Source organism: Argopecten irradians, chromosome 6, assembly GCF_041381155.1.
Source record: "Argopecten irradians isolate NY chromosome 6, Ai_NY, whole genome shotgun sequence".
NCBI classification, from domain to species: Eukaryota; Metazoa; Mollusca; class Bivalvia; order Pectinida; family Pectinidae; genus Argopecten; species Argopecten irradians.
Window position 1 is genome coordinate 19,725,276 of NC_091139.1, and position 22,092 is coordinate 19,747,367.

The 22,092-nt window shown below is 35.4% G+C and overlaps 1 protein-coding gene across 1 annotated transcript in view; it reads left to right on the top strand.

Annotated features, from left to right (window-relative positions):
- Positions 1 to 176: 176 nt before the first annotated feature.
- Positions 177 to 22,092, top strand: part of LOC138325259 (ras-related protein Rab-3-like) — a 34,861-nt gene continuing 12,945 nt past the window's right edge. Inside the window, exons 1-3 of the mRNA XM_069270788.1 lie at positions 177 to 401; positions 8,181 to 8,299; positions 15,670 to 15,794. Of these exons, the coding sequence (XP_069126889.1) occupies positions 177 to 401; positions 8,181 to 8,299; positions 15,670 to 15,794 (469 nt within the window). The remainder of the gene's footprint in view (positions 402 to 8,180; positions 8,300 to 15,669; positions 15,795 to 22,092) is intronic.

Sequence of the window (22,092 nt, forward strand, 5' to 3'; positions counted from 1 at the left end):
GACAAAATATTTCATTGCTACTTCATTGGAAATATCATGTCTAAGGATTACATTTCATGTCTTTCAGACAAATGTCAAGGTTGATGACTCCTTGGTTCTTACATAATTTTAGATGTGTTAAGTACAACTACTCAATTTAACACAACATTGATATCATATTTTTGTTTCTTTCACAGATGGCTTCGGCAAACGATTCGAAATGGCAGAAGGACGCTGCAGACCAGAACTTTGATTATATGTTCAAACTTCTAATTATTGGAAACAGCAGTGTGGGTAAAACCTCATTCTTGTTTAGATATGCTGATGACTCTTTCACATCCGCGTTTGTAAGCACAGTGGGCATAGATTTCAAAGTAAAAACAGTGTTTCGACAGGACAAAAGAGTAAAACTACAAATTTGGGTAAGTTTCTTTTTCTTATTGCCTTTAGTTGTTGTAGCAATAACTTATATTGTATAAACATGATGTACTCAATCATATAATTTGGGGACTGAGTGTTGGAGTGGTTGAGGTATTCCAATTAAATGCCACTGGCTGCCCTTGGCCTCTAGATTTTGTCTTTAAATTTTCCTTGAGGAAGTTACCAGGTACTGACTGACTGTAGCATATACGGCAAGTTGGTGAATTTTGCCTGGGTACTCTTGCTTCCTTTCAATCTCTTAAAACAGGTACATCCTTAAATGAACCTGTCTGTTTACAGAATAAAATAAGATAATTGACAATTTGTTGCTTCGATATTGCCATGTTATTGCTTCATTCATCCTTGTTCTATTGAAATGCCTTTTGAAAGTTACTTGGATCTGTTATCGTCAAAAACCCCACAACAACTGTTAGAGCGGTAACTCGTGGGTTTCTAACGATGAAATCTGTTATAAATGCCACATATTGAGGCCTGAATATGGAACAGCTAGGTCATGAAGTTGTCTTCCTTCATTCCTTTTGATTTCAAGTTATTTTTAAGTTATATCTTTTTTAGACTACCTCATTCTTGTTTGTGATACATAATTTGTGAGAGTAGTGTCATAGATTGGTTAATACTGATGTTTGAATTCTCCTGCAGAATCATGTTACTGAATTACTACGTGTGTTTCCTGACATTTACCTAACACATTTAATGATTGGATATGTCACCAGCCTAGAAAAATGTACACATCATTATCAAAAACTACATGGACATGTCATACAATACTTAGAGGCAGTGGGGGGCTGCAGTGGCTAAGTGGTTAACATGTCCCACATATTACCACAAGCTCTTCACCTCTGGGATGGGGTTTCGAATCCCATGTGGGGCAGTTGCCAGGTACTGACCGCAGATCTTTGTTTTTTCTCTGGATACTCCGGCTTTCCTCCACCAACAAACCATGACATGTCCTTACATGACCCTGGCTGTTAATAATAATAGGATGTTCAAATAATAAAACTTAGGGGCTGGGTATCAGATCTATGTGCTTTTGAATATATATTTTACTGTCATGATATTGGTAGGATAGTGATAGAATAATGATTTAGTAAATTATTTAAGCTAAATGAGCTTTCTGTGAAAGAGAATATTTCAAAATATTTGGTAAATGACAGTTTGCAGTGTTCAACTGTCCTACATTTCCTGTGGAAATTGTATGCAATATGTGAGCGCTGAAGATCATACAACTTTTACATAGGGCTTATGTATTCATCTTGCACTATTGATGATTTATGAAGAATACAGAAACAAGAAACTTCAATCACTAGAAAACGTCATCCATAAATATTCCTAATGTTATATTAAAATGTTCATTGTTTATAAATAGTCTACATATTTAATCTATAGATGTCAAAGTCATTTTGACAGTTGTATCATCCTGCGAAGAATAGGTGTCCACAGATGGTCTGTCATTTTACCACTGGCCCTCCACCTCTTGAGAAATATGTGGCCATATGTCAATGGTTGGTCAGACTTCACACCAAATGAGGTCGAATAACCAGCACACCAAACAATCATCCCCTAGTCAACACCTATTAATATTGATGTAGAAAATACAATGTGGCAGTGCGAGAAAGTGAAGTGGGATTGTAGGATTAGAGTGCACCTTAAAATCTGGTGTTTCTGATATCATACAATCCCTTGTGACGACAATGTGATTTCATAATCACCATTAGGCTGGACTAATTGTTCTCAAACAACATTATTTTATTATCTTACAAACCCTGCATATTGAACAATTCCATAGTTCTACAATTGCCTAACACTCAACGATTGTCTGTTGTCACTTGAATGTGACCATGGGGATTAGATCCACAAAGCTCATCTAACTGATGACGGAATTTGTGAAATTGCTTTAAGATATGTTTATTTTACCTAAGATCAAGAACAGAAAAGAGAAAAAAAATCTGTAACAATGTCTTTTGAAAATGTGTATTGGAATGTAACTGTGCTTAATCGAACCTCATGTGTTTTTTCACCCCAAACTATAGATATTTAATGAGTCTGCTGCAACTTGATTGGATGGGTTTTTCTGTTTGCCACCTTTCAAATAATTATATATTGATGGAAATTGCCTGGTAAACTTTCTACCGAATTATACAAACGTTACACATTGTAGCTTCTCATGCAGGAGCTGGAATTATGTGGTATTGAATGCAGGCAATTGTTTTCTGCTGATGGCTTTTACAATAAATTATTTATAATCTTAAACAATAATCTGAATGAAACTTTTTTTAACTTGATGTATATTACAATACCTGTAGGGTGTGACGTCCTTACGATATTATAATCTTGCATAATCAATGATTTGATACTACAGCATGTATTTTGAAGGTCGCATTGAGTTATCAAGGTAGTTTATCCAAACACAGATCTATACATCACTGTTTTTTTAGTACAAAGTTACAATCAAATTTAAATTGTAAAATAAAATTGTAAAGGGATTAGTTGCTGGACGAAGCCCTGATTCAAAAAGATCTTTTGGTCATAACTGTTCTATTAAGGCTGAAATGATTGTCAAGGATCTCCGCCTGCATGTTTTTCGACACCAATTTTTGTCAAAAGTTGACCTTGTGCAGTCAAAAACTAGGTTACAGTTTAAGTTGCTATCAACTGGAGTCAGAGGGATTCATCATTCCCTACACTATAGGTAATCAAGATATGTAGAAACACTGAACCATAAGATTTAAAGTCATATATTTTGTCATATACTAGCTGTATGTGTGGGTTGAAGAATTAGTCTGAGACGACTGGTGTTAAAACACGGATTCCATCTGATTGGAACCTTGTAGAAGAGGATTGGTACCTTGGCACACAATATACTGTGGAAATGTTCGTCAGTACCGCCGTATGAAGACTAATATTGATCACTGTCTCTCTCTAGGCTGACGTGTGCCAGTCGTTTGAACCGATCCCAACTTTAGCATGACTGGATCAATCGTAATTGTTTCAGCTAAACTTGGCACATCAACCTGCCGTTATGTGTACTGAAGTATATTTATGTAAAGGATCTTCTGCTGTCTCTCAGATAAAAATAGCTCTTATTGGCCACCTACCACAAAGAGAACCATCAAATGAAATTGGCCCGAAGAGGAAATTAACTTAGCATAACTAATCGTCAATGATTCTAATCTGTTCAGGTGATGGCTATAGTGCATTTTTTCCAATTGGTCGTGTTTTTGACACCCAATCGTTAACATTATTCCCTGGAGAAGGGACAAGGCCTTTAATTGCTCTCATTATATCCGAGGCAAGATGATGACGCTAACACTTTTCCTCAGTTGTATATGTGGATAATCAATATCATCAATCAGACCTCGTTAAGTTTCCTCTCGGGGCTATGGTGACCAAACCATTTATACTTTCTTCATTTTTTCTTTTTCCTTCTCTGTTTCTCTCTTAGTCTTTTTTATCTTGAGTGACATTTTCTTTCTGCCTTTTATTCCTTGTGGTCATTAAAATCCATTATCAACTTCTTCTCTGAAACCACTGAAAAAAAATTCAGTGAAATTTTGATTAAATTTTCCTTCGCTACCATTCAATAAGAATTTGTTACAATTATATACATGTATTTTATATCATTTTATCTTTTATTCATCATTTCCGTTTCTTTGTCTGTATTTTCTCTGTAATATTTTTCTCAATCTTTATAACTTTATTTCATTCTCTCTATCTCCCTACCCTATTATTAGTTAGACTTTCCCTATTCCATTATCTTCTGTTCTCAGTCAGTCTGTTCTATGTATTTCTATGTCAGCTAGTCTTTTCCTGTCTTTATCTTTTCATTATCTCTGTTATTCTTCTCTGTCATTCCTGGTCTCCTTTTCTCAGTCAATCTGTTCTATGTATTTCTATGTCAGCTAGTCTTTTCCTGTCTTTATCTTTTCATTTTCTCTGTTATTCTTCTCTGTCATTCCTGGTCTCCTTTTCTCAGTCAATCTGTTCTATGTATTTCTATGTCAGCTAGTCTTTTCCTGTCTTTATCTTTTCATTTTCTCTGTTATTCTTCTCTGTCATTCCTGGTCTCCTTTTCTCAGTCAATCTGTTCTATGTATTTCTATGTCAGCTAGTCTTTTACTGTCTTTATCTTTTCATTTTCTCTGTTATTCTTCTCTTCTCTGTTATTCCTGGTCTCCTTTGCTCTATCAATCTTTCTCCATATGTGACTTGTCAAAAACAGATGTCTCTTGGACATGCATACCTTGCAGGTATAGACAGGTTTCTGGATTATACAGGTTTTCGTTATTATAAACCAAGGAGGAATATACAGGGCAGAGAAGTAATTCTAACAGTGTGGACAAAAAAAATTGTCAAATTTTCGAGGCAATCTGCCCCTTTGTCAAGACACAAAAAAAGAACAAATAAAATTACACAATGATAGGACAGTTATGAGTATTCACAAAAACATAAACAATGAACACATATAGAACATACAGATAAACTACAGGGACAATGGTGATGCCATAGACTTATGTCAGAATAGGCAGGGATTCCGATTAGACAAGGATCGGTTTTAACAGGTTATTGCATTGATCATGATTAAAAAAGTTTGTACATATATCTTGTTTATCCATAAAATACAGATCAATTACAAAATGTGTGTTAATGATATCTATCATAGCAAGTGATAGTATCCTATATATAGATCAACAGAACTGTCCGTTCTCATTCTATAATTTGATTAATAGTCGTGCTGTTTATACATAACCTAATATGTTATGACATGGTATACATAGATACCATCATTATAAAACATGCCACGTACTTACTCTGCGTACTCCTACTGTTGGTAGGGATAGATCTGATCTGATAGGAGAGATATAAATTACTTTTTATGTGCTATTGATGTTGTATATAGATATCATTGAAATGGATCAGATCAAAAATAGAAAAATATCAAATAAATGTGTTGGTCCACAGGACATAAGTTGATATTATACACGTGTGAGGCTGTCGGGTTAAACATAGATAGCTAGTGGTTAATCAAGGCCTTCAGCTGTAACGTGAAATCGTGAACTAAATTTAAAATGTTGTTTGCTTGATGGATTATCTTGGGAAGGAATGTTTAGATATTACTCCAGACAGAATCATATAGAATATACCCTATTCCTTTATATGATATGTAGGTAATCTTCACCCTGTATTCCTTTATATATGTACTACCCAGTATTCCTTTATATATTTTTGTAGGTTTCTGTCAGATCCATTTGGGGAGATGTGTAATTTTGAAGCTTGAAAATCATGGATTTCATATTTTTTTGTGTCCATGTTTAAAAAGACGAAAGCACGAAACATAACATAGAACTGTAGAATGGATATTTTTGAAGCAATAAAGGTGTCAATACAATCTTCTGAATTCTCGTAATAGTTATCATATAACATTGTGGTTAGAATAAGTGCTATACTATAATACAGTTTTTAAGCCTTATAAAGCCAATAATTTTGTCTTAAAATAGCAAATAGGTAACAAAGCAGTCACTTGTTCTTTATAAAACTCTGGGCACATTTATGGGCCAGGTTCGATTCTGTTTGTTGTAGAATGAAAATAAACAAAATGGGTTTAGGTTTTAAAAGATTATCTAAGTCTTTGTGACGCCCACAGCAAAACAAAATTGTAGTCTTAAACAGATCATTTTACACATAATTATATATATACACAATATATACCAGCAGCAAAAAATAAATGAATTGGGTATTTCTTTCACAATAATTTGTTTATTGTGATTCATTCTGTCCTCTCACTTCTATCAGATAATGTAATGATATGTACATTTTATTGTAGAGGAAGGCTGGAAGGATATATGTGTAGCTCTTTATTACATGCATGAGTTATTCTTGATGATAACATTGATAATGTCCTGATAAAGTCCTTGTAGTTGGTTTATGACCTTTGTCAAAGCTGACCTTTAAAAAAAGATGGAAGTGAATTTGTTGTGATATTTTCCGCTCCTGTGAACAAATTCAATGTTACCCTTGTATCATATAGAACTCCTTTGTTCATCTTTTTTGTCATTTGTTTGTTATATTTTGTCAAGTCATCAAAAAAACTGGCTCAGACAGTACAAGCTAATGCATTCCATGAAAACAGGAATTTTATTAAAACTATCCTGTTGAAGAAAAACATAAAAGAAGAGGATGGAAAAAAGAAATGGAAACAAAATTTCCTTTTACGTTCAAACTTAACCGAAGTTTTCTATTTTCCATTGAGCCAAAAGCATTACGGTATTTAATTAACAGAAACATTTCATGTGTAGCTTTCATTTCTAAAAGTGGTCATGAAGTTTTCATTTATAAATTCTGAAGTTAACAACACACTAATCTACCAATGCAGCATGATGAGCATGATAGTATGGGTTGTACGTAGTGTTAATGATGTCTCTGTAGCTACACTAATGGAGAAATACTTTAGTTATGCCAGAGATTTTAAACCTAACTCTTCGCGTTTTTTAAACAAAATAAAACGACCTAACACATTTCAATGTTACAGAAGAGAGGGATGTATAGTGAACCTTGTTGGCTAGAACATAACTTTTACAACTAAAGGCCTTAATGCTTTATTTGAACTATACTGTATTTTGTTGTAGGATTCAAGAACTTTTACAACTAAAGGCCTTAATGCTTTATTTGAACTATACTGTATTTTGTTGTAGGATTCAAGAACACTTAACTTGAATACAGTAAAACTCACCCCTGTCTTTATAAGTGACCACCTCCGTATAGATCATCTGCTAAATAAGGCCACTTTTCTTCCAGGGGCTTAAATGATTAATTTCAACACAACCTGTGTATAAAGACCACCTGGCTATAAAGACCATTTAACCTCTGTCCCTTGGGTAGTTGACTTTATAGTATTGTACATATAGGATCTTATATTACATGAGTGTTCATTTCATATGAGATTTTATGAAACGAGTCTAAGATGTTTTTATTTTTGCGAGCCTTGGCGAGCAAAAATTAAAACTTTAAGACGAGTTTCATAAAATCTCATATGAAATGAACACAAATTTAAGATACTTGTTATCACATATCTACAAATACCTACAAAACAAAGAATTTCGCGTCAAAATGAATTCTGAAAATCAATTAAAGGCCGACATTTTGTCCTGCTGTCCTCGTCATCCTGACGTCACGTCATATTTCCTGACGTCATTTTATTGTTTCTCTCTGACGTCACAATGAATTTCCAGCCAATGAAAATTGATCCATGTCATATTACACTAGTGACATATGCAAAAATATTACCCAGGCGAAATCACTGGATATCAGGTGGATTATGTGATAAAACAGTATTTGGAATACTCAAAGACTTACCATAATTCCATCACCTTTCAGTAAGAGGTGTGACTGTATATATATTGATGATATAGCATAACTACAGATCCCTGTGTATTCTGACATTATTGTATGGCATTTTCTTTCATTGCAATAAAAACCTGTATAATCGGAAAACCTGGCGATACCAGCCAAATATGCTGGTCCCCGTGACATGTGATTTTTCAAGTTACATTTTTACTAAAATATCAACAAGTTGCACATATATATATATCATGTAAAGTTGCTTTCATCTGAAAAAATGATAAGAATGATATATGCTTTCTTTAAAATTTTGAGTTTTATATTTTTAAGATATTCCCGTGTATATGTTACTGCTCTGAGGTTGGTATTGTGTCTTGGTGTATATAGATATGAGGCAATACCGAGTGATGTATTTATGTTGACAGGACACAGCTGGTCAGGAGAGGTACAGAACTATAACAACAGCTTATTATCGTGGTGCTATGGGATTTATACTAATGTATGATGTCACAAATGAGGAATCCTTTAACGCTGTACATGATTGGTAAGTTTTATTTGTAAGACACATTTTCATTGGCTAATACATGATTATACATAAGTGTACATAAATTTTGTATTTGACATTTTATGATATGGAAATTGAAGCTGCGTCACTTGCATAATAATTTTTCAGCAAAATAGAGATGACTATTTTTTTTTTTCATTGCAGAGTCATTTGATCCTATATTATGCTTATTAGTATTCTTGTTTGCCTATTGAGTAATTTTGTTTGAAATATGGGTTTCAAGCTTATAATATTATTTTTAAAAGGCAAACAAAATCAATTATAACTGCATATTGTTAAACTATATTTATCAATATTAGTATATTATATCTTCATCGATTTTCAATATTTTCAGTTCTACCTATCAATATTAATTGTGTTTTTCTGTTATCTCCCTTTGTTTATGAAGTTACCTCCCATCCTTTTGACATCAATTCACAAAGACATCATGTATTAATAACTACTACTGTTAATATCTATTGTTCTAAAGGAATATGGATTAAAGATATAACATTAACCTTTATCTCGAGGCCAGGTTGGGCTGTAGGTAATTCTATTCTCTTCAGTTGAATGCGATATCACGGTCTAGATAGCTTCGTATGGATGAGGTAGATCAATATTGTTTTATTTACTGATGCTTCAACTGACTTAAATTAAACAAAGACACAAATTTGGTTTATTGTGTGTCAGTTAAACAATACAATGTTGTAAATTGGTTCACATTGAGTAGATGAAGTTACAAATTATCGTTACTTTATTCCCCGCCCACACATTAACAAGTCAACAGTTTGTACAAGGGATTGCCGTATAGACATTCACCTGTTTCATTCATACAGGTTTTGTTCACTCCCAACACATCTGTTACCTGGTTCATCACTTTGTTATTTTTATAGAATTTTCAGAACAGTGTTAACAATATCTTGGGGTTTGGCAGGGGGATTTCTTCATCACATCTCAATTTTATAGAAGGTTCTAGAGCTGTCAATTAATTGATATTATTAGATATGCTCAGAATATGGTTATCTCTCATGATCATTTGCTTAAACATTTATTGTTATGTTAAGGTCAATAATTTGATACATTTTTAAACAATTAATTAGAAATCAGTATTGCACATTGTATTTCTTATTGCACTGCCCTTTGGTCATAGCAGGGGTTTTCAATTTACATGTTTATCTGCTTAAAAATCACAATTCATTATTTAAAACTAATTACACATTATCTTTAGAATTCAGGTCTTCCCAGAATGTATGTAAAATGTTAAACTCTGGTAATTTTGATTTCCTGTTGGTCAATATTTGATTTTACCAGGTTGATACATGTGTAAGACAATATTGACCTTGTCAAAGGTTCATTATTGATAGATATCTAAATTTGCTAACATCTGCTTGTTTATTAATTCTAGCTTGATCTTATTAGTTGATGTGGGTGAGGGAATCAAAGATATAATAATTCTTCACTAACTCTTTAGTGCTTGATCTAGAAAACATTTGTTTAGTACACCAGTCAATATCAATCCTACCAGCCACCAAAAATATCATTTCCTGAGTTGATGTTGGAAATTGTGGTAATTAATATTCATGACCATGACTGAATTAAGCTTATATTGATAATACAGAATTAGATTATACTTTCAAACTATATTGATCTATGGTAATTAAACTTTTCCTACAGGATTTAGTTTCAGCATTGCTTATACATTAACTAAATTATTTTTCCTTCTAAAAAATCAACCTTAACATCATCCTCCATTTAATTATTTACTTTGATAATATTTTTGGTTAAATAAACAACTTTCACAATATTTTTCTTCCTTCTTTGCTTTGTTTTCCTTCTACATAATTAATAATATATTTTGGGAATTTATTCTAACAAATGGTTTGGGAAATGTCGCTTGCTGTGTTTCAAGAGAGAAGGAGTATATGTTGTTGGGAAACTTTTAACTTGTATTAATTCTTACCTAAGATAGTCGAACCTTGTTGTCTCAAAATTAATTTTTCTGCTGTCAAATGTTTTCACAGTTATTGATCAACTTATTCCCCCCTGAAGACACATTAAGACTCTCCTAAATCAAGGACTAGAACGGTCCATTATTAAATTTCAGGGGTGAATGAGTTGATTAATAGTTTGACCTTGAAAACTGGAACTTCATACGAAGATCCTGGTTATATCACAGCATTTTGTTTGTCCCAACCAAAATGTTCACCATTGGGCATTATATACAGGGTTTATAGAATACCACGATAACTTAAAGTTTAAGAATAACTCCACTGCTTTTGAATGAATTATAACAAGGTTTTCTTGTATTTGTGTTTGAATGTTTGTTGTTAACATTGACCTTTAGAGATTTTCCAACTATCCTACTTTGACTTAACGAGGTTTAGAATAATTTGTAGTGATCTAACCTGTATGTAGTCTCTCTATATTAGTCACTCTACAGTAGTGCATTAACAAACCATACAAATCTGTATAGCATGTTATCATATATACAGCATTAGCACAAAGTGTTGTGAACTATGTGAACACTAAATACTCAGAGGATGTGTTTGATGTTTTAATCAAGTTTGTGGTGCTTTCACGAGTTATTTGTTGTTTTGGGTCAGTGTGTATGTTCGTGAAGTTTGTGGTGCTTTCACGAGTTATTTATTGTTTTGGGTCAGTGTGTATGTTCGTGAAGTTTGTGGTGCTTTCACGAGTTATTTGTTGTTTTGGGTCAGTGTGTATGTTCGTGAAGTTTGTGGTGCTTTCACGAGTTATTTGTTGTTTTGGGTCAGTGTGTATGTTTGTGAAGTTTGTGGTGCTTTGATGAGGTACTCTATTGTTTTGGGTCATTGTGTATGTTTGTGAAGTTTGTGGTGCTTTGATGAAGTACTTTAATGCTTGTGAAGTTTGTGGTGCTTTGATGAAGTACTTTAATGCTTGAGTAAGTTTGTGATGTTTAAATTCAATGTGTGTTTTGTAACCTTTGAGTCATTATGCTGTTTGAAGACGATGTGATGTTTTGAGTATCTTTGTGTTGTTTGAGGAGGATGTGATGTTTTGAGTGACTGTTTGTTGTTTGAATAGGATGTGATGTTTTGATTGTCTTTGTGTTGTTTTAGGAGGATGTGATGTTTTTAGTCTGTTTTTGTGTTGTTTGAGGAGGATGTGATGTTTTGAGTGACTGTTTGTTGTTTGAATAGGATGTGATGTTTTGAGTGTCTTTGTGTTGTTTAAGGAGGATGTGATGTTTTTAGTCTGTTTTTGTGTTGTTTGAGGAGGATGTGATGTTTTGAGTGTTTGTGTTGTTTGAGGAGGATGTGATGTTTGTAGTGTTTGTGTTGTTTTAGGATGATGTGATGTTTTGAGTGTCTTTGTGTTGTTTGAGGAGGATGTGATGTTTTGAGTGTCTTTGTGTTGTTTAAGGAGGATGTGATGTTTTGAGTGTTTGTGTTGTTTGAGGAGGATTTGATGTTTTGAGTTTCTTTGTGTTATTTGAGGAGGATGTGATGTTTTGAGTCACTGTGTGTTGTTTGAATAGGATGTAATGTTTTGAGTGTCTTTGTGTTGTTTTAGGAGGATGTGATGTTTTTAATGTGTTTTTGTGTTATTTGAGGAGGAGGTGATGTTTTGTGTGTCTTTATGTTGTTTTAAGAGGATGTGATGTTTTGAGAGTCTGTGTTGTTTGATGAGGATGTGATGTTTTGAGTGTCTGTGTGTTGTTTGAATAGGATTTGATGTTTTGAGTTTCTTTGTGTTGTTTGAGGAGGATGTGATGTTTTGAGTGTTAGTGTTGTTAGAGGATGATGTGATGTTTTGAGTGTCTTTGTGTTGTTTGAGGAGGATGTGATGTTTTGAGTGTTTGTGTTGTTTGAGGAGGATGTGATGTTTTGAGTGTCTTTGTGTTGTTTGAGGAGGATTTGATGTTTTGAGTTTCTTTGTGTTATTTGAGGAGGATGTGATGTTTTGAGTCACTGTGTGTTGTTTGAATAGGATGTAATGTTTTGAGTGTCTTTGTGTTGTTTTAGGAGGATGTGATGTTTTTAATGTGTTTTTGTGTTATTTGAGGAGGAGGTGATGTTTTGTGTGTCTTTATGTTGTTTTAAGAGGATGTGATGTTTTGAGAGTCTGTGTTGTTTGATGAGGATGTGATGTTTTGAGTGTCTGTGTGTTGTTTGAATAGGATTTGATGTTTTGAGTTTCTTTGTGTTGTTTGAGGAGGATGTGATGTTTTGAGTGTTAGTGTTGTTAGAGGATGATGTGATGTTTTGAGTGTCTTTGTGTTGTTTGAGGAGGATGTGATGTTTTGAGTGTTTGTGTTGTTTGAGGAGGATGTGATGTTTTGAGTGTCTTTGTGTTGTTTGAGGAGGATGTGATGTTTTGAGTGTTTGTGTTGTTTTAGGAGGATGTGATGTTTTGAGTGTTTGTGTTATTTGAGGAGGATGTGATGTTTTGAGTGACTGTGTGTTGTTTGAATAGGATGTGATGTTTTGAGTGTCTTTGTGTTGTTTGAGGAGGATGTGATGTTTTGAGTGTTTGTGTTGTTTGAGGAGGATGTGATGTTTTGAGTGTCTTTGTGTTGTTTGAGGAGGATGTGATGTTTTGAGTGTTTGTGTTGTTTGAGGAGGATGTGATGTTTTGAGTGTTTGTGTTATTTGAGGAGGATGTGATGTTTTGAGTGACTGTGTGTTGTTTGAATAGGATGTGAGGTTTTGAGTGTCTTTGTGTTGTTTTAGGAGGATGTAATGTTTTTAGTCTGTTTTTGTGTTGTTTGAGGAGGATGTGATGTTTTGAGTGTTTGTGATTTTTGAGGAGGATGTGATGTTTGTAGTGTTTGTGTTGTTTTAGGATGATGTGATGTTTTGAGTGTCTTTGTGTTGTTTAAGGAGGATGTGATGTTTTGAGTGTTTGTGTTGTTTGAGGAGGATGTGATGTTTTGAGTTTCTTTGTGTTATTTGAGGAGGATGTGATGTTTTGAGTCACTGTGTGTTGTTTGAATAGGATGTGATGTTTTGAGTGTCTTTGTGTTGTTTTAGGAGGATGTGATGTTTTTAATGTGTTTTTGTGTTATTTGAGGAGGAGGTGATGTTTTGTGTGTCTTTATGTTGTTTTAGGAGGATGTGATGTTTTGAGAGTCTGTGTTGGTTGATGAGGATGTGATGTTTTGAGTGTCTGTGTGTTGTTTGAATAGGATTTGATGTTTTGAGTTTCTTTGTGTTGTTTGAGGAGGATGTGATGTTTTGAGTGTTAGTGTTGTTAGAGGATGATGTGATGTTTTGAGTGTCTTTGTGTTGTTTGAGGAGGATGTGCTGTTTTGAGTGTTTGTGTTGTTTGAGGAGGACGTGATGTTTTGAGTGTTTGTGTTGTTTGAGGAGGATGTGATGTTTTGAGTGTTTGTGTTGTTTGAGGAGGATGTGATGTTTTGAGTGTTTGTGTTGTTTGAGGAGGATGTGATGTTTTGAGAGAGTGTGTAATGTTTTGAGAGAAGGAGTGTGTGATGACATCATGTTTTGAGAGTGAGTGTGTGATGTTTTGAGAGAGAGTGTGTGATGTTTTGAGAGTGAGTGTGATGTTTTGAGAGAGAGTGTGATGTTTTGAGAGAGAGTGTGATGTTTTTAGAGAGTGTATGTGATGTTTTGAGAGTGAGTGTGTGATGTTTTGAGAAAGAGTGTGATGTTTTGAGAAAGAGTGTGATGTTTTGAGAGAGAGTTATAATGATGTTTTGATAGAGAGTGGGATATTTTAGATAGTTATTAGTCTAGGGGTGTTGTTTAGGGTTGTTGTTGTATATAACACTTGATGTTGTGTTTTAGCACTAGATGTTGTGAGTATGACTGTTGTCACCCTCTGTCTCTGCTTGTATTGTGACCAGGTGTACTCAGATCAAGACCCACGGATGGAGTAACGCCTGTATCTTACTTGTGGGTAACAAGTGCGACATTGAGGAGTCGCGCTGTGTGTCCACTAAGACAGGAGAAGAACTGGCCAAGGACCTAGGTAACACTGCTGACCGCCAGTGCCTTGCATGCTTAGGCTTAGCTTTACTGCCAACACATGCAAATCTGTTTCTGTATAAAATTCACAATAACCATCTGGGATAAACCCCCAAATGTACATCACTGTGTTTGAAAATGGTTTTTATGATTACCAACTAATAATCAAAATTTATCACTTAATTAAAATTTCATCTGAAATCAGTACAAAATACTGCTGTCATTTTAGGAACATTTGTCAGTCAAATATCTTAAATCAGTTGCAATCAGACTTTCTTGTCAAAGCCCTTTGATTTCAAAAGGTACCTTAACTGTGTATGTACATGTAATTGGTTATTTTGGAAGTTGTACGTGTCTGGCAAATCCTTTAAGGATTGGTTGCTTCAATTCTCTTCCCAAAAGTACGGATGGCAGATCAATGGGATATATACCTGGTAAAATTAACCATAATGGTATTTTATTATTAAAGAACTTTTATTTGCCTCCTCATTCTTGTTGAAACATTAGAGGAAAATCTGTAAAAGTAAATTAATAATAGATCCAATTGGTATGTAATATTCAATAATTTCAGCTTCAAATATTAGAAATGCTTAGCAATGTGCTCATAGAAATGAAATTGATAAAGATCTTTGATTACTTGGTAATTGAAATATATTGATTATAAAGAAGGAGCTAGGAAGAAGATCAATTTCTTTTGATTTCTATTAAAAAAAGAGTTAACAAATTATTTTATTCTTAGACTATGTTGAAGAGAACCTCATTCAAGTGTAAATTTAATGAAAATGTTGAAAGTTCAGACACAGAATTATTGATGCTTGGCATACAATGATTAGAAATGTAAAGAGATCTGATACAGATATCTTGATACTGGTTATGCAGCCAGACAGCTTAAACCATTGATCTGGCCTTTACGAGTACTTAGCCTTCCCTTTCGCAAATAGATTTTTTTCATATTTAAACACTTACTACAACAATAGGTGCTTTGTCATGTGATGGAACCAGCCATATAGAAAGTGTGTTTTCAGAAAGATAAATGGATCCTGTTTGAGTAAAAAGGAAATTGATTATTTTTACTAGATGGTGAATCTATATGACAAGAACCTATTTGTTTGTTGGAGGTTTTCCTAATGGTTTGGAGTTTGTGTCTTGTGTTTGGGCAGGCTGTTGGTTATCTTTATCTGCAGGCTTCCAAAGCTTTTAACACGTAGTGTAGTTATATCTGTGCATGCCTCAGCTTGCTTTTACCAATAACCATTTCCTTTTGAAACAGGGTTCTTTTTCAGCAAACGTTTTCAACGGAGATTTACATATGGACAGGATGAGATGTCTACAAAAGTTACCTCCCTTTGGCCCTTTATTGTTTTCTCCTCTGAACCATGCGCTATTGTTACATTGCAGGTGCACTCAGATCAAGACATACTCATGGGATAATGCACAGATAGTTTTAGTGGGCAACAAGTGTGACCTTGAGGATGAAAGGGTCGTTTCCACGGAGAGAGGAAAGCAGCTTGCCGACCAAATAGGTACACACCACTGATCATCGCACCATACTCAGTTTTATTCTGACGTCAGACTGATTTACCACTAGGTGGCAGCATAAATTGTACTGAAATCCTTGTGCGGTATGATATCATGCATTATGCCAAAACCACCCTCTAATATGTGGTTTATGCTGTATCTAGTTCATCAATAGATGGCAGTTTGTAAAGTACCAAAGTCACCACCAAGTGGCGGTTTGTATTAAGTACCAAAATCACCACCAGGTGACAGTTTGTATAATACCAAAGTCACCACCAAGTGGCAGTTTGTATAATACCAAAGTCACCACCAGGTGGCAGTTTGTCTAGTACCAAAGTCACCACCAAGTGGCGGTTTGTATAGTACCAAAATCACCACCAGGTGACAGTTTGTATAATACCAAAGTCACCACCAAGTGGCAGTTTGTATAATACCAAAGTCACCACCAGGTGGCAGTTTGTATAGTACCAAAATCACCACCAGGTGACAGTTTGTATAATACCAAAGTTTGTATAGTACCAAAATCACCACCAGGTGACAGTTTGTATAATATTAAAATCACCACCAGGTGGCAGTTTGTATAATTCCAAATTCACCACCAGGTGGCAGTTTGTATAGTACCAAATTCACCACCAGGTGGCAGTTTGTATAGTACCAAATTCACCACCAGGTGGCAGTTTGTATAGTACCAAAGTCACCACCAGGTGGCAGTTTGTATAGTACCAAAGTCACCACCAGGTGGCAGTTTGTATAGTATCAAAGTCACCATGTTGAGTACCAAAGTCACCACCAGGTGGCAGTTTGTATAGTATCAAAGTTGGCACCAGGTGGAAGTTTGTAAAGTACCAAATTCACCACCATGTGACAGTTTGAATAATACCAAAGTCACCACCATATGACAGTTTGAATAATACCAAAGTCACCACCAAGTGGCAGTTTGTATAATACCAATGTCACCACCAAGTGGCAGTTTTTATAATACCAAAGTCACTTAGATGGCAGTTTGTATAATACCAGTCACTTAGGTGGCAGTTTGTACAGTACCAAAGTCACCAACAGGTGGCAGTTTGTAGTGTACCAAATTCACCACCAGGTGGCAGTTTGTATAGTACCAAATTCACCACCAGGTGGCAGTTTGTATAGTACCAAATTCACCACCAGGTGGCAGTTTGTATAGTACCAAAGTCACTACCAGGTGGCAGTTTATATAGTATCAAAGTCACCATGTTGAGTACCAAAGTCACCACCAAGTGGTAGTTTGTAAAGTATCAAAGTTGGCACCAGATGGCAGTTTGTATAGTACCAAATTCACCACCATGTGACAGTTTGAATAATACCAAAGTCACCACCAAATGGCAGTTTGTATAATACCAAAGTCATTTAGGTGGCAGTTTGTATAGTACCAAAGTCACTGCCAGGTGGCAGTTTGTATAATACCAAAGTCACCACCAAGTGGCAGTTTGTAAAATACCGAAGTCACTTAGGTGGCAGTTTATATAGTATCAAAGTTACCACTAGGTGGCCTTTTGTACTGTACCAAAGTCACCACCAGGTGACAGTTTGTATAATACCAAAGTCACCACCAGTTGACAGTTTGTATAATACCAAAGTCACCACCAGGTGGCACTTTGTATAATACCGAAGTCACTTAGGTGGCAGTTTATATAGTATCAAAGTTACCACTAGGTGGCCTTTTGTACTGTACCAAAGTCACCACCAGGTGACAGTTTGTATAATACCAAAGTCACCACCAGGTGGCACTTTGTATAATACCGAAGTCACTTAGGTGGCAGTTTATATAGTATCAAAGTTACCACTAGGTGGCCTTTTGTACTGTACCAAAGTCACCACCAGGTGACAGTTTGTATAATACCAAAGTCACCACCAGGTGACAGTTTGTATAATACCAAAGTCACCATCAGGTGACAGACTTTCCTATGTAGTATCGAAAATTTATATTAAGCACCAAAGTCATTAATAACCTGGTCAGGTGGCAGTATTAACTATACATGCACATTGCCATCATCCAGGTTAAGCTATGTATCTGTACCAGTGGCTGATAAAGAATTCCTCTAATTTCTCTTATCAAAGTGATGTGTTTGGATACAACAATATCAATAGATTAATATAATTCATTCACACCACTCTGTGTTCTAGCAAGCATGCTTCTTAATGATTGAAATTTGAAAGATCGGAAGGAAGAAGCATAAAATTAAAATAATATCAAGGGAAAGTATTGCCCTGTACATTTTGTCAGAATTTTATCCTACAAAAAACATTTCTGTCCTATTGTGGTTTTCCCATAAATCAGTTATCTGTACATTAAGAGTATATCAGCTTTCTCCAAACCTCTTGTTACCGTGTACAGATGTTTACTGTCTTTGACTGGAGTTTAGGACTCGAGGGATTACTGAGTAGTTACATGGAAAGACGTCTAAGTAATCTGATAGGTGTCAAGTGAATGTTGTCATGCAAAATTCACTCATGTACCAGCATTGTAAATATGTGGCTCATGTTAAGGTAATTTGATAATGTCTGCAATCTGATTTATCATGGATCTGTCTTGGTGGCAGTTCATTGGACAATTATTGGATAATCTTGATGATCACACATTTAGAAGTTTAGAGAAAGCTGCGTTGGCCGAGTTTTTTCAGTCATACAATTTAGTCTCCTACCTGTGGATCACAATTCCTAGATAAACAATCTGTGTGTAGATACTAGTCCGCTAAACCTGCCTATATTATTAGGCTTTTTTTTAATTTTTTTTTTTTTTTTGCCTAATATATAGTCAGCTCGCGGTACCTCTTAAAAATGTGAAATCGTAGGCCAGATTTGGCCTATGCTACGTCAGCGGCATATTTCTAATATATCGTCCATGCAATGCCGGGAAAACGTACACATACCTTTATATTGGGATCTTGTGTACTCCTTTGCCCCCATGTTACATCCCATTTATGAAATTAAACAACTGTGTACAATGAAATACTTCCGAGACCCTTCTATTTCACACATTTGTAATGGCCACCGTATACACATTTAGTAGAGCAAACGGCAGCCAATCAACTTCGCTTCCGGTTTTATTTTTTAAATATCCACGTGTAGTTGAAAGATAAACAAAATTCTACCGTGTATATGCTACATGTATATGCAACGTGAATATCGCGAAAGTTATGCGGTACCAGCAATAGTCGTGTTCAATTTGAATATTTGACAACATGTCGTGTATGTCGACCATGATTTTACTTTAAAAACTCTAACTGGCTAGCATTTTGTTTATCTTTCAACTGCACATGGTTTTTTTGAAAAATAAAACCGGAAGCGAAGTTGATTGGCTGCCGTTTGCTCTACTAAATGTGTATACGGCGGCCATTACAAATGTGTGAAATAGAAGGATCTCAGAAGTATTTCATTGTACACAGTTGTTTAATTTCATAAATGGGATGTAACATGGGGGCAAAGGAGTACATAAGATCCCAATATAAAGGTATGTGTACGTTTTCCCGGCATTGCATGGACGATATATTAGAAATATGCCGCTGACGTAGCGTAGGCCAAATCTGGCCTACGATTTCACATTTTTAAGAGGTACCGCGAGCTGACTATATATTAGGCAAAAAAAAAAATAAAAGAATAAAAAAAAAAAGCCTAATAATATAGGCAGGTTTAGCGGACTATGTAGATACATATAGATTATGTATGTAGGCTGGGTGTCTGGGTGTCAAAGTCATAATCTAGATTATGTAGGAAGTCTGGATGTCAAAGTCAGGGTCTAGAATATGTAGGGAGTCAGGGTGCTATTTCTGACTCTGCCTAATGTAATATTGAGTGGTATCGGCTAAGAAATTAAAAATATCCTTTCTATAGTGGTTATACTCACAGCAGCTCTAATTAACACGAGATAAACAACGCGAAATTACACATTCATTATATGGTCATATCTGTGGGTAACTATGGCTGGATTCTGATGGTATAAAAACAATAGAGAAATGATAGGTAAGACTACAGTATACCGATCAATGTTAGAGATCAATATAAATGCTGCAGTGCCTGGAGGCCAATATCAATAACCATTAACATAATTAGTTTACTCTCAAATTGATTTACTCCTGCTGATGTCCAGATTGGAGAGCTTGGTATAGGGGAATGTCTCAAAAGGCAATCTCATTGTTCTAGAGAATTCCACTGAATACTGTATATTTTGATAGTACATAGTATATTTGGTTGATGAGGAGGGAATAACATTACCACATTAGCTAAACTATACCATACACAGGCAAGAGGGAGGGAGATGTGTGAATTCTGTGAAGTAGAACATCCAGTATATTTGGTTGATGAGGAGAATACCACATTAGCTAAAAAACTATACCATACACAGGCAAGGGAGGTGTGTGAATTCTGTGAAGTAGAACATCCTAACAAACTACAGTACATTAAATTTACATACAGGTTTTGGAGACGTTCCTGCAGCCAAACTGAAGTACCATTGAATATGTACATAGCAAGTAGAGCAATACAGGGTTTAGGAGAACGTTCCTGCAGCCCAAACTGTAAAGTACATTGAATACTGTACAATACAGGGTTTAGGAGAACGTTCCTGCAGCCAAACTGTAAAGTACATTAAATACTGTACAATACAGGGTTTAGGAGAACGTTCCTGCAGCCAAACTGTAAAGTACATTAAATACTGTACAATACAGGGTTTAGGAGAACGTTACCCTGTAGCCAAACTGTAAAGTACATTGAATACTGTACAATACAGGGTTTAGGAGAACGTTCCTGCAGCCAAACTGTAACAGTACATTGAATACTGTACAATACAGGGTTTAGGAGAACGTTCCTGTAGCCAAACTGTAAAGTACATTGAATACTGTACAATACAGGGTTTAGGAGAACGTTCCTGTAGCCAAACTGTAAAGTACATTGAATACTGTACAATACAGGGTTTAGGAGAACGTTCCTGTAGCCAAACTGTAAAGTACATTGAATATACTGTACAATACAGGGGTTTAGGAGAACGTTCCTGTAGCCAAACTGTACAGTACATTGAATACTGTACAATACAGGGTTTAGGAGAACGTTCCTGCAGCCAAACTGTACAGTACATTGAATACTGTACAATACAGGGTTTAGGAGAACGTTCCTGCAGCCAAACTGTAAAGTACATTGAATACTGTACAATACAGGGTTTAGGAGAACGTTCCTGTAGCCAAACTGTACAGTACATTAAATACTGTACAATACAGGGTTTAGGAGAACCGTTCCTGTAAGCCAAAAAAAACTGTACAGTACATTGAATACTGTACAATACAGGGTTTAGGAGAACGTTCCTGCAGCCAAACTGTAACAGTACATTGAATACTGTACAATACAGGGTTTAGGAGAACGTTTCCTGTAGCCAAACTGTAAAGTACATTAAATACTGTACAATACAGGGTTTAGGAGAACGTTCCTGTAGCCAAACTGTACAGTACATTGAATACTGTACAATACAGGGTTTAGGAGAACGTTCCTGTAGCCAAACTGTAAAGTACATTAAATACTGTACAATACAGGGTTTAGGAGAACGTTCCTGTAGCCAAACGTACAGTACATTGAATACTGTACAATACAGGGTTTAGGAGAACGTTCCTGCAGCCAAACTGTAAAGTACATTGAATACTGTACAATACAGGGTTTAGGAGAACGTTCCTGTAGCCAAACTGTACAGTACATTGAAATACTGTACAATACAGGGTTTAGGAGAACGTTCCTGCAGCCAAACTGTAAAGTACATAAATACTGTACAATACAGGGTTTAGGATGAACGTTCCTGTAGCCAAACTGTACAGTACATTGAATACTGTACAATACAGGGTTTAGGAGAACGTTCCTGTAGCCAAACTGTAACAGTACATTGAATACTGTACAATACAGGGTTTAGGAGAACGTTCCTGTAGCCAAAAACTGTACAGTACATTGAATACTGTACAATACAGGGTTTAGGAGAACGTTCCTGTAGCCAACTGTACAGTACATTGAATACTGTACAATACAGGGTTTAGGAGAACGTTCCTGTAGCCAAACTGTACAGTACATTAATACTGTACAATACAGGGTTTAGGAGAACGTTCCTGCAGCCAAACTGTAAAGTACATTGAATACTGTACAATACAGGGTTTAGGAGAACGTTCCTGTAGCCAAACTGTACAGTACATTGAATACTGTACAATACAGGGTTTAGGAGAAACGTTCCTGTAGCCAAACTGTACAGTACATTGAATACTGTACAATACAGGGTTTATGAGAACGTTCCTGTAGCAGCCA